General features: G+C 39.5%; 1 protein-coding gene across 1 annotated transcript in view; it reads left to right on the top strand.

The window, feature by feature from the left end:
• ASCC3 (activating signal cointegrator 1 complex subunit 3) overlaps positions 1-14,227 on the top strand; it is a gene marked incomplete at its 5' end in the record, with an annotated part of 204,773 nt that overhangs the window by 183,264 nt on the left and 7,282 nt on the right. Inside the window, one exon of the mRNA XM_015818005.1 lies at positions 13,263-13,414. Coding sequence (XP_015673491.1) covers positions 13,263-13,414 — 152 coding nt within the window. The remainder of the gene's footprint in view (positions 1-13,262; positions 13,415-14,227) is intronic.

Below are 14,227 nucleotides of genomic sequence, written 5' to 3'. Positions count from 1 at the left end.
CCTGTTCATCCTACCAAGGTTCACAGAGGTTTTGAAGCCTTTTGCTATCTTCAAGGTTCAAGCATGTGGATCAATTGACATCCGACGACTCCTTTATCATAAAATATACTTTAATTTTACTACATTAAATTGTCAAAAACATAGCCCAAACACTTTATTTTTTTATTTTGGCTTCTTACAAGGCCAAAAACCAAAGATTTTTTTCTTTTTCTAGTACAGAAGTCTCCAGCATTGTTTGCTGTATTGGGATGATAGTTATTGAAACATCTTCCTTTCCAGTATTCCAGCCTCAAGTTGTCAGGATTCTGCAGTGTTGATGTTTTGTTTTTTTACTGGCATTTTACAGTTATAAAGAAATGTACTGAGATATTACAGGTAATCCTCACTCTCCAGCCACAATTGGAACCAATACTAAACAACAGGGTTGCAAAGTGAATCATTATGTGACTGCGCCCAATCTTCAATGTCAGTTCCTGCTGTAGTCATTAGCTAATCATTCTGTTGTTGTTAAGCATGACATCATGTGACCGCAACTTGCAACTTCCTGCTGGCTTCCCCATTGACTTTGCTTTGTATGAACCTGGCTGTGAAGGTCACAAATGGCAGTCAGGTGACTATGGGATGTTGTGACCATTATAAATCCATGCCAGTTGCCAAACACCTGAATTGTAATCAGGGATGCTACAATGGCCACAATTTCAAAAACTGGTCATAAACCTCCTTTTTCAGTGCTGTCATAACATAAATTTCCCCTACAGTCAGCACCTCCATTCACTTTTACAAAGCACCTTATATTTGATGGGGTTAATACTTGTTTTGAAGGGAAGATAAATATGAATATTTATCAGTGCAGCATAAACATAAATGAGCGTGCCTGTGTTGATTACAGCAGTATATAAATACAATACATAAAAATAAAAATAAAAATTAAGCCCCCTTATAGTACTAGTTGAATAGTTCCCACCTGCCCCCAAATGGAGAATTCATTTTCAATATTTATGATTTTTTTACATGTTTGTTTTTGAACACTCCAAATAGCCATAGGAACTGTTGCATTGTAATATATTTGGTGACAGTTTGATGATACGGTTCTCCTGAAGTACAATTACTCCTTCCTCCTAAACTCATGACAAACCTTTTTCCCAGTTGGTGCTGGAGGAAATGACTAATGCTTAACCCATTTGTGTGATCAATTCACTTAAGCAGCTACTGTGAAATGTTAATCACAACTTTAATTTGTACTGCATTAGCATTTTGATTAACTTGTAGGCTTGCTAGCATACTTGAAGCACTTTTACTCATAGTTACTGCTCGGAAATGACTTTTTGATTAATTAAGTTTGTTAGATAGCAGCTGAGCTTCCTGAATGCTAACCTTATGGGGCTAAAAGTTCAACAGAAAGTTATTGTGAACAACTGTTGCCATTGAATAGAATTCTTGAAAATGTACTTTCAGTTCTAAGGTGTTTACACAATATTGAATGTTGTGAGAAAATGGACCTTAACCCTCCAAAGAATACCAATTTTAGCTGGCTAAATAATTCTAAGTTTTATTTGTACTTTAAAAATTGGGCATGCCCTAGAAATTGATTTGAATTTGACATTTTTAAGTTTATAAAACCATATTTTCGTTCTTTACAGAATCAGTTTTTGGACAATTATATCATGTTGTTTTGCAAAATATTTCATAAAATGAATTGCCACCTTTAGAATGTAGTGCATAATTCAGTGAGTATTGCCACACACAAAATGAAAGATCTATAGAGCTCTCTTTCCTCCTTGAACTTTTATCCCTTCAGAATTCTGGAATTTGAAAGTTTTGTTTGCACTGGCCTTTACTGAGCAAACTGCAAATCAGTTTTGCATTATTGTAGCTTATGCAATCATAATTCAAAACTCTCACCCACCTTCATTTCAATCTGGGTTAGTATACTCATCAAGGTTAGTATGCTCATAAACTCCCTGCTCTTCAGAATTGTCATGGGTTCTATGTTTTCATGCCAACCTTTACAGCAGTGGTTCTCAATCTTTTTAATGCCGTGACCCCCAACCGGTCGTAAGTCGAGGACTAAACCGGTCGTAAGTCGAGGACTAAACCGGTCGTAAGTCGAGGACTAAACCGGTTGTAAGTCGAGGACTTTCCCTGCCCAGGAGTGCCGCGCATGCGTGGTTCCACCCCGTGCGCCGGCCGAGGCGTAGCTGGCAAGCGGCAGAGACGAAGCAGGCCGACCACCAGCTGGCCCAGCCCAAGGGAGGTAAGGCACCCGCCGGAAAAGGGGAAAAAAATGGCGGACAAAAAAAATGGCGGACAGTCTTGCTTGGCGACCCCTGTGAAATGGTCGATCGACCCCAAATGGGGTCGCGACCTATAGGTTGAGAACCGCTGCTTTACAGGCTCTCCAACTTTATCAGTCCACAGCATCCTTAGTGTCTCAATTTTTTTTCACACTGTACCTATAGGCCAAAACTATAGCAACCTTGAGCTAGTAGTTTGTATGGTGACTGACAAATTTTGAACACCACTGTGTTTCACTCAAACTTTAAAATATCCCATGGTGTCCCTGTGAGTTTGCTGTGGTGCCTTAGGATGCCACAACACTCAGTTGGTAACTGACTCACAGATGACTCACAGTTGTATAAGCTTTCTCACCATACCCTTCATATGTTTCTGCTTTTATAGGATCTGGATTTACCTATCAAAAGGAAACTAAAAAAAAATCTTCCCTTCTCCTCTCATAGATTATATCTGCTATCAAGGAAACCACATTCCTCCCTTTGTCCCAGATGTACAAGCTACAGTCTCCTGCATGCAAGATATTTGTAGCAAAGTAAGGACCAAAACATGGGCTTTAACGATTGAGCCACATGACAATCATAAGTTCAGTCATTTATTTCACCCATGTTTGGATTTGCTCAGAGATGGGGCACTTTCATCCTGTCCTCCTAGTTTAGCATGTCCAACATCTCTTTCTCTTGTCCCCCTCCTTCCACCAAGAAGTCCATGCAGTAGTAACTGATTAGAGAATCTCACCAAATGTGTAACTTTTATGTGTCTTCCTGAGATATTCTCAATGTTGACCATGTATCTTAGAGCTGGAAGCTCATCTCTAGTCTTTTTGCATCTAAAATACATAGATCATCCTAGAGGCTGTGCAGCATATCAATGTTTTAATGTAAGTTCAATGTCTTTTAACAGTTTGGAAACAATTTGAAGTTTTTTTTTAGGCTTTCTTTAGTACAAATTGTATCAAGTAAGGCTATGAATGCAAATAAAAACAAACAAGCTGGAACAAGACCCATCCTACTTTTACATCTTACACTGCAGATATGGCATTGATGATCTTGCATTCTTTATTATTGCTATCAATCAATATGCTTGAAAATGACAGCATCCTTGTTGATCATTTGAACCACTCAAAATTAGTATTTTGCCATCTTGGATCAATCCCAAAGTTTCTGCAGTAAAGTCAGAATAAATCTGTAGTCTCTAAGGTTACACCTTTCTGTTCTATTGGAAGAAATTGCTTCCATACTCTTTTCCATTTATTTCTTTCTAATCAGAATCTTGAAAATTGACCAACTAAACTCTTGTTTCGACAACTAAATGTTCCTCCTATGCTGCATCTTGATCACTGTCTCCTGAACTATCCTGACAGTTTAATAAGCAGGAGCAGTTGTAAACCTCAATTTTTGATTCATTCCATCTTACAGTTTGGAGAATTTTTTTTCCCATCTCAAAATCAAGAGAGAAGAGGTCCACTGGGTTTCTCAGAAACTATCCATAACGGCTTCCTATTCTCTAAGTAGAAAATCTTTGGGGAATTTGAACATAATGAAAATTGTTACAGAAATAACCATCACCTGCAATATCAAGTTCATCCTATTTTGGCATTGCTTTTACACTTGGGACTGTCTTCCATAAGAGTACATCTTGTAGCCATCTTTTCTTTTTCTCCTTCAAAGGATTCTATCCCCCTTTTTTCTAATTAACTGGAAAAGCACTTCATGAAAAGCCTTGCTTGCCTGTATCTGCCAGTGATTCCATTAGTCCATGCCTGGAATCTATCTTCCACTCTCTCCATGTTGATGGTAAAACCTTTTGAGTCAATGGCTATCATTCCTTTTCATCAATTGTCATGGAGGATGGCATGTCACAGTAAGTTTTGGCTCATTTTAAAGAGGAGTTGTGTTCCTTTTGCAGAGATTCTCCATTCACTATTTTTATAGAAATAAAATAGTACTTTACCCAAATACTTCTTTTGTTCCAGAATTGATTTCTATGCCTGGTCAAGACATTATATTGTTTGTTTGCTTGTTTATTTGTTTGTTCATTTGTTTGTATCCTGCCTTTATTATTTCTACAAATAACCCAAGCTGGCAAACATACTCAATATACTTTCCTCCTCCTATCACCATTGTTTTGTAAGTACCATTGTACCCTTCAAAATTAGTTGAGAGATTATTTCATCCTCATGATGTCCGAATAGCTGTTTTCTGCTACAGCTTCATCCCAAAGGGTCCAGTATCTATTTCTGACCTTCCAAAATCTATCTAAAGGATTCCCCAACATTTGGATAAAAGGAGATAGCAGTAATCAAGTTTTATTATGAAATGCCAAGGAAACAGAATTTCCTTCAAATCTGTGCACATTCTAGAAGAGGGCAACATTTGCAGCTTATCTTCGTTTAAACCCTCTATTGAGCTACCACAGACACTTGAACTCTCGTTTCACTCAAAACTACAATTGGATATCCTCTCCCAGGAACAATTTTTGGAATAGCAATTCTTTCCCGGTTATCTTATAATTGAAGGCGCATCTTCAGATAATTAGCTGATTGAGTCATAGAAATTATGATGAATTATAGAGATTATGAGGCAGAACTGGTTCATCTGTGAATTCACACAGCCTGCTCCCTTAATGTGGATGAAATCATGTGACCTCTAGGTTCCTTATGTATTCTGCTTATGTTACTTTCAGAGAGTCAGGGGTTTACTATGAGCTGTTTGTAGTTCGGCTTAATAGGTCTGCAGGACTTGGTTCCTGCCGGGAATTCTGTAGCCAACAAAAGATTTGGAATGGGTCCTGCAGCAATGCATAATTTGTATGCAAATTCACAGATGACCACTCAAAAAACTTCAACTTATGGGCAAGAACTAGGTCCTATGACAAATAATGTGTATTTTCAAAATATACACATTTATGTAATAAACCTAAATTGCTATACTTTCTTAATTAAAGTTTATATAGTCTTCTATTGATAGAATCAATGGAAGACAATTTTCTTGTGGAAAACTGTATTTCATTATTTGTTCCTATGCTTTAAAAATATGCAGGAATAAGTGTTTCCTGAATGTATCATCTGTTTCATTTGAAGCTGCCTAATGAGGTTTAATAGTTAGGTTGTACTTTCTTAAAGCATCTTCCGTAATAAAAATAAAAGTGCAGTAGAAATTCTAATTTCATTTCATTTTCCTAAACTGTGCCGCTTTTCACCCAAAATGAATTTAAAGGCTTTATCAAAACTTAAAATAAACCCTGATTAAAATTCAGGATTTGAATTTCTTTGACTTAATTGATCCAGCTGTAAAATAGTAAAAACTAAGAATTAGCAGCAAGTATTAAAGAATTGAGTCTTTTCTATGTCGAAGTAAATTTCTGCTTTTTTCAAATGGAATGCTTATATTGTGCCTGCTCCAGGTAACAATAATAATAACTATTAAAAATGTGGCATAACAGCAGCCAATTCTTTAGCTGATGTTGGCTTTCATACACATTGAGTTTATCCCAAGAACGTAGGATGTCACTGGCATAGTATATGTGCGAATCCAGGAAGTGTGGCCTTTTGTCATTGTAATGGTTGGTCACTCCCTCAGCCAGATGTTTAGACTGGATTTGGTATCTTTATCCATTGTGGAGTCCTTCCCAAGGACCTGGGATAGGTAGATATTGTTGTTTCATGGTGTCACAGTATATAAGCTGTTCCAAGTAAAGCTGTCTTTTGCAATTGACTCATGCCGATTTTGTCAGTGCCAATGGTGTTCATGTGGTGCTTCAGATGTTTTGGGATTGCACCCAAGGGGACTATTACTATTGATACTACCTTTGCTTTCTTTTGCCACAGTCATTCTACATCTACTTATAGGTCTTTGTATTTCGGGATTTTCTCCAGTTTTTTTCCCTTCTATTCTGCTTTCTCCAGGTACTGCCATGTCCATTATCCAGAATTTTTTGTCTTTCTTATTGACAATTGTTAAATCTGGGGAAATATGTGGCAGGTGCTTGTTTGAATTCTAAAGTCCCAGAGCATTTCAGCTTCTTCATTTTCTATTACTTTGTCTATTTTGTGGTCCTACTACTACTTGCTTGCAAGCAAATGATAATTCTTGCAGCCATTCCAATGTACCATTGCTACTTTGTTATGCCGTTGTTTGTAGTCAGTCTATGCAATCCTTTTGAAATAGATAACTAGATGGTCCAATGTTTCTTCAGCTTCTTTACAAAGACAGAATTTGCTGTCTGTTGCTGTCTTCCCAATTCTGGTTTTGTATGCATTTATTGTTATTATTAAATTTATCTGGCTATTCCCTGTGCTGACTTTAAGTGACTAACAGTTGGCATTGGCATTACTATTACCATTACCATTACATACAGAATAACTGCCTCAACTTTCTTTGATTAGTACAAAAAAACCCACTTTAATTAGTATAAAAAATACCATTTGGACCACATCACAAAATCTTGGTTTAGTTTTGGTTCATTTCTCCTTCCCTCGTTTTTCTGTACTGTGATCTCTCTACCATATGCAACAGATCAGTAGAACTATTGAATAACAGATCAATAGCAATACTGAAGAATACATCCAGCTAGAACTCAATGTTTCTTTAAGTGTTGTCACATGAGATTGGTCTCCCTTTGGAGGGTTTTATTACTCTTCTCCATTTTTTGTGGTTGAGGAATGGTTTGTACAGTAGATTCTGCTCTGAACAGGGTCACTGTTTTGTTAATCTAATCCATGGTCTTCAAACCTGGCCCTTTTATGACTTGTGGACCAACTCCCAGAATTCCTCAGCCAGGCATGCTGGCTGAGGAATTCTGGGAGTTTAAGTCCACAAGTCATAAAAGGGCCAAGTTTGAAGACTCGTGATCTAATCCTACCAAATGTAAACATGGAAACTATAGAATATAAGGAAAGAAAGCAAAGGGCACGTTTTATTAAGAGGGTGAATTCCCCCCCCCACTGTATATCTGACCCAAAGATTTCAGTCGTGTTGTAGAGAAAGGAAGCCATCTTCCTTTCAAAGACTGCAGGGACTCAGTACAGAGTTTGTGGCATATTAGTATGTACTCAGTTACCTTTTTTTGGTTCAGCTACCTCTTTGTGGAAGAATTTGAAAATTACTCCCCCTAACCAGTGAACATCACTTGCTGTGCTCAGAGTACAACTGATATGCAAGTGGAGAATAGAGAAATGGGATTGTTGTTCTGGGGGGCTTCAGAGGGGACAGGAGGGTGTCACATCGTCATTTGATAAAATACATCTTTTTTTTCATGACATGCTTTACGTTTAACTTTAGGAAATGTTTTAAAACTGTGTTGAAGATAGACAAACAGGTACATATATCTCAACATTTTAATTTTTTCCCCTCGATCCAAATGAAAACGATAAGCTGTCACTTTTAAACTGAGCCTCTCCCACATAACCGAAACCAGCTTTGTGTACTTTTTTAAACTCTACATTTCTCCAGGATCAGTGTAATTTAATTGAAATAGTGCTGCATGTGTAAACAGCTCCTTTGTTTAAAGAAGATTCTACTGTTTAGTTTGCCTTAAGTAAATGCAGCCTTTTGTTTGTCTGTAAAACATTTGATTAAATGTACAGGCTAATATAGACAGCTAAGCATTCCTCTAGTGGGCTGTATGAGAAGTTTGAAATACATTCTAGCATCAAACTGCAGAGTAAATACCCCCTTTAAAAACTGAAAAGCAAACCACAACCCTAGATTCTTTTATAATTAAAAAACACTATATTTCCAGCATTCTTGGTGTTCTTATACTTTTGCAATATTTTAATGGTCACCTTTCCAATTTTAGAAATTTCCTTAAGGTTCATCTTTTGCTGTTAAAATAGGAATGAGGTGGAATGTGTTGACCTGCATACTTTTTTGTGGCATTTGTCAAAATTTATCTTTCATAAACATAAAAGAAAGATCTTGAGGGGGGGAGGTTTACAAATTGCAGGAAGCAAAAAAAGAAAAGAAAACCAGATATCTACCTCTACTGTGAAGGTCAATGTATATATATATATATTTTTAATAGTCACAGGACTTACTAAGAGAGGCCAAATGCACATGGTCGGTGGGTGCATTCCAAAACATGAGGTCTCATGTGAAATAATGAATGCCAACTTGTGCATGTTACATTTAATTATTTAAGTTCTCTTTTTTTTTGTCTTCGTGTAAGGCACTCAGGGCAGCTTAAAAATGGTCAACAGAAGCAATTAAAAATACAAAAACACCTGTAACTGAAATTATCACCATCTCATCTCCTTTGCAAGAAAGGAGGACTGATGGAAGAAATTGCCAGGTGCTGTGCAATTAATGACTTCAGAATCTTTGATAGATGATGAAGATGAAGTTGCAAGTTGTCATCTGCTAGTTTATGCCACAACTGTCAGGGAGAAATAGCTAGATTGGTTCTTTGTGGGGAATTTGAGATTATAAAAATGGAATGACAACAGAGATAAACAAATCACACAGAGCAGAGATTCCAGAGCCTAAGAGTAGAACTCGTTATGTGTTTCAATAAGATGATCTTCAGATATTGGCAGGGTACACAAAATAATTTCCCAGAAAGTTCACAAATATCCGGCTCCTACTAGTTCAGTGTTTCTCAACCTCAACAACTTTACGATCTGTGAACTTCAAGTCCCAGAATTCCTCAGCCAGCATGCTAGCTGGAGAATTCTGGGAGGTGAAGTCCACACATCTTAAAATTGCTGAGGTTAAGAAACACTGTACTAGTTAGTATTACTCTGTAATGAAGGATCTCCATAAAGCTAATTCTGTTATCTCTCGTTTGCATTCAAATGAATTTAGTTTATTTGTATAAAATAAGTGTATATAGAAGCTATTTTGTCACTGATTTGAATATATTTCTCCCATAACCAAGATATGATGTGAAATCACATTCTTTTTATTTAAAAAAAAATAAAATATGCACATATCTTTTGTGCTTGTATAAAAGATTCAAATTTTATCAAGAATGGAATATTCCTGTATTGCTTGAAGGCAACAGAACATCTAGCTGGGACTGGCAAGGTGTTTATATCTCATGCCAGTGTAGTCCTTCAGTCCTGGGGATCGGTGTTACAATGGAAAATAACTCCTGGTAGTCCCATCTTAATTCAGGTTTTTCAAAGAGTAAAGTGTCAATGAAGGATTAGTTAGAGTGCTGGTAGTTACATTTGAACGAAGACACAATCTCTTGTTACATACATTAAATAATAATTAGGTTTTCAGTGCTGTATGCACTAAATTGTTCTTAGAGGAAGCTGTTAGCAGGTTTGGTCCTGGACAGCAGGGCTTTTCAACCGGTGGTACGCATACTATTGGTGGTACGTCAGCACCTGGCAAGTGGTACACTTACAATGGGTTGAAAAGCACTGTAAAAAAAGTGTTTAAAAATGTGTAAAAGTGTAGTGTGGGGATGAGCTGAAGTGGCGGCAACACAGCACAGGCCTGTGGGAGAACCAGATGGAGCTGCGGTGTTGCCAGAGCTCTGCTGAGCGCCCAGGATCCGCACCAGGCTCCAGCTGCCTGGCACCTCTGGAAGCTGCACGCAGCCTGGGGAAAGGATTCAGTTGCAGCTACACCGAAGACAAAAGGAGGAGGAGGGGATAGACATGCCTGCAGGGTGTTTACATTTTGCCCGGAGCCACCCTGGAGACAGCAAGGGGCCGGCCAATCCCAGCCCCCAATCAAAGGAAAACCCCGAATCCAGTGGGCCAGACCAGCCACCACGCCCCTCCGGTTCCTTCTCACCCCCTGGGCACAAACACAGTCGCTGCTCCTCACCATAGCTGGGGCGGGACTTGCAAGCACCTCCGTCCTGCAAAGGAGTGCTCCCCTGGCGCTCCAACCTGCCGCCATGCTGGCAGCCCCTCCAGCCTCACCCTGCCAAGGAAGGGGGCGGTGGCCAAGACTACAACAGATTTGCAGCTTGGGCTCAAAGGCTGCCCAACTTTACTCCGGAATTCTGGAGTAATTGGAAAGCGAAGGGGCAGCATCGCGTTTGCAGGCCTGGCGGCACCTGATCAAAAGCCTCCTACTTAACACCCCCCCAGCAGCTACCTCCTTCGGAGCCTTCCTGGTCCCGACGTTCCTGCCGGCATGGCAGCAAGCAAGAGCGCCGGGTGAGCTGCGCTTTGCAGGACGAAGCTGGCATATCTATGCTGGCAGGCCCATTGGGACTAGGAAAGCTCCGAAGGAGGTAGCTGCGAGGGGGGGGGGAAAGCAGGAGGCTTTCCAGCAGGTGCCACCAGGCCTGCAAACACGGTGCTGCCCCTCTGCTTTACAATCCTGAAATTCCGGAGTAAAGTTGTGCAGCCTTTGAGCACCGCTGACAAGCTGCAAATCTGCTGCAGTCTCAGCCGCCGCCCCCTTCTTTGGCAGGGCGAGGCTGGAGGGGCTGCCGGCACGGCAATGAGTGGGAGCGCCTTGGGAGTGCCTCTATGCAGGATGAAGGTATTTGCAAGTTCCGCTCCAGCTATGGCGAGGAGCGGTGACTGCGTCTGTGCCCAGGGGGCGAGAAGGAAACAGAGTGGCGTGGTGGCTGGGCTGCCTTCTGGCACACTGGATTCAGGCTTTTCCTTTGATTGGGGGCATATGGCCTGACCGTGGCCGAAATGCAAATCCCTCTCTAAGCAGGGATTGGGAGGCTGAAGGCCTCTATCTTTATGGGCATGCAGTTCTGAAATCGATGGGCTGCTGCTGGGGAGGAGAATCAAAATAGGGCAAAACAAGCGTAGTCCACCAGGGTTTATTGATTGCAAAGTTTTCCTCGGGTTTTCCTATCCCTTCCTGTGCTATTAAAATCATATTGGCAAGGTCTGTACTGAACACCTGGCTGCAAACTACTCAACCGGATTTTAGCCTAGCCCCTTGTGCAATCCCAGGCCAGATTCTGGAGGTAAGAGGATGTAGTAATAGGAGAGAGCTGCAAAATTGATTCCTTATTTATTCTTGCCTTTAGCAGCAATAGCTACATTGTTTGATGACTTTGCTAGCAACCTGCAGGCTGTGAATTTTCCTTTCCCCCTTGGGGAAAGAATTCAGGAGTGCTAGATTTATTTTTCCTGTTAATTACAGTATACCTTATGGGTTTGTTAAGGAGCTTTTGAGAAAAAGATGTGTCTGAAAATTAAGGGATGTATGGATTGAGTTGTGAGACAAGGAAGGGAAGTACATGGACTTACGCACTTCCAGTTGCTGACATTAATATTATGACTGTACACCTGCATGCTCTCAGAGCCCAAAGATTATCTTCATTTTTCATAGGGCGGTATTGTGGATTAACTAAATTTTTCTGGGTTCTAATTTTAAGGTGAGTATCTTGAGCTATGGAGGGTTTTGATCTTCTTCTTAAATACATAATAATAAAATAATGAGAACTAAAGGCTCAAAGGGAAGGCAGATTAGAAAGAACAAGACCTTTTGGGGTCTTCAATTCCCTTCCTGTTAAGAGTTCCTTATTAAGATTTGCTCTTCCTCACATTAATAAAGGTGTTTTTTTCAGAAAATAAGTGAAGAGCTATAATTAGTGATTGAATTATGTTTTCTTTTTGGGTGTATTTTCACTTATATATAATGTATGTTTAATTGAGGAGGGCTTGGAGAGGTAGAAGTGGCCAATATGGAGGCTGCACCTTGCTCTCCAGATTTCTGTCCCCCCTGCAGATCTCTGGAGAGGAGGAGGGGATGGCAGGGGAGCTGTGTGAGGGAAGGCTGCCCCAACAAGCCAGCATCCTTACCACGCACAATTGGAAATGGGAATTCCCTTTCGAGAAGGCCAGCCTCCCTTGTGCAGGACCCGGGAGCACTGCTCCCCTGCTGCCTCCTCTTGCTCTCTAGAGAGCTGTCAAGATAGAAGTTGGACTCGGAGGAAACTGCTTCCTACAAACGTCCTCCACCTCCTGCTTTGCCCGGAGGGGGCACCAACAATGTCTGGGATTGGGAAAAGAACATCTCTTTAGCGTGCTCTACACACACACACACACACACATTCCAAGCTTGGAAACTTGTATCCACATCTGAGCTAGCAAATTGCCAATCATGCCTGGGCTTGGGGAGAAGGCCCTCTCCTTCCTCTGTGGATAAAAGTCTCCAAACTTGGAATGCGGTGTGTGTGTGCACGCGCGCTTGGCTGCTAGCAGTTTGGGAAGGCGAGTTTGTGGGGCACCGAGTTGTCCCCACATCAAGTTAGCCAGTGCGACTTATTCTGCTCCGACCCAGGTGTCTCGAGTCAGCTGTGTCCAGTGAGTGGCATCGAGCAGGCCACACCCACCTGCTAGGCGACTGATGATACTCGAATATTGCCATATCCTAAAAGTGGTACAATCTCTGAAAAGATTGAAAAGTCCTGTTGTACAGTGTCATAGCTCCAGATCCTGAAATGAGTTATAGAATTTTGATTTCATAACTTGACATAGGAGAAGGAAAGGATAGCAGGTATACCATCAAATATACAAGTTTTGTGTGTTGTAAATAATCATAAAGAACTTTAAGCCAAAAAAGCTTCCATGTGTGGCTTTCTTTCACGAAGTAAATATGGCAGTCAAATATTAAAAATTGGACAGTAAGCTATGGGTGAAGCCAGAAGTTCCTTAAATAAATTATAACAAGATAGTAAACAAATTCTTATGCTCATTTCAGGTTGGATTTTAAAAAGGATCTTATATTGTGACACGATAGGCAGGGTGACAAAACAATGACTTCTCATATAAAGGAAATTAGCCATCATAAAAGGTTGCTGCCTTTTCCATTTATTTCTTTGTTTATTTACCTGGTTATTATTTAGTTTTATATGACATTTTTTGCTGTTATACTTGACATAATTTATTTCCATCCATAAAGATTTTAATCTCATGTCCAACATCATATAACCATTCATAATAATAGAGAAATATGCATCCAGAATCGTAAAACATATTTTAAAATAATTTTGCATTTATTTGTATAATTAATATAGTTTTCTTCTTGATTTAGGCAATGCTGGATGTTGCAGCAAATGAGGGCTGGTTGGTGACAGCACTAAATATTACCAATTTGGTACAGATGCTGATTCAGGGACGGTGGATCTATGACTCCTCTTTGCTTACTTTACCTAACATAGAATATCACCATCTTCATCTTTTCAGGTATACAGTTTATTATTTATAAAGCTGATCTTTATCATGCAAGATAATATAGTGTTGCTGTCTGTCTACTCTCTTGTTTTTGAAACTTGTGGTATAACATTAACATTATTCATATGTCAGTCACTCACATACTTTGAATATTTTGTCTTCTAATGGTTCTTAACCCTTTCACGACACTAGAATCTTCCAATAAAGCTGAATAATTTGAGAATGAAGAGAGACCAACGGAAATGCCTGTTCATTTTACCATACTAATTTTGTACTCTAAGATATATCAAATCTAGCAATGTCTAAATTAGACATTTTTAAAGAGATTAAACAAACTGAAGGAAAATAAAGCTATCAGTGGATAGCAGTTGTGATACCTAAATATTACCTGAAATAGATACGGATAAATAATGTCTGTGAATATGAATGGCTAGAGAATGAGACCGAATGTATTATTGTACTCACAACCTGCATATTGGCTTCCCATATAAATGTATATCTTGTTGCCAGATGTGAATCAGAATGTTGAACTAGATAAGCCCATGGTACGATTCACATTTCATGAGCTACCTTCATATTTATATCAACAAACTTCATCTTACATAGTGGATCTCCTTTCATGGATCTTCTCCATGCATTTACTGTATTTTGAAATGTCCAGTCAAGCAAATTTAGAATTATATGCTTATCAAGGTTAAGGGAAATAGAAGTAGAAGAAGATAACAGATAGACAAAGTTGGATGTGTCACTCAAGTGTCCTTTGAAAAGCTTTGGTTTGTCATCAAGAGCAGGTCGAGATGGAGAGCATATGTCCATGAAGTTTCC

Source organism: Protobothrops mucrosquamatus, unplaced genomic scaffold (genome assembly GCF_001527695.2).
Source record: "Protobothrops mucrosquamatus isolate PMUCROS unplaced genomic scaffold, P.Mucros_1.0 scaffold663, whole genome shotgun sequence".
Lineage (NCBI taxonomy): Eukaryota > Metazoa > Chordata > Lepidosauria > Squamata > Viperidae > Protobothrops > Protobothrops mucrosquamatus.
This window is presented reverse-complemented; position numbering and strand designations above follow the sequence as displayed.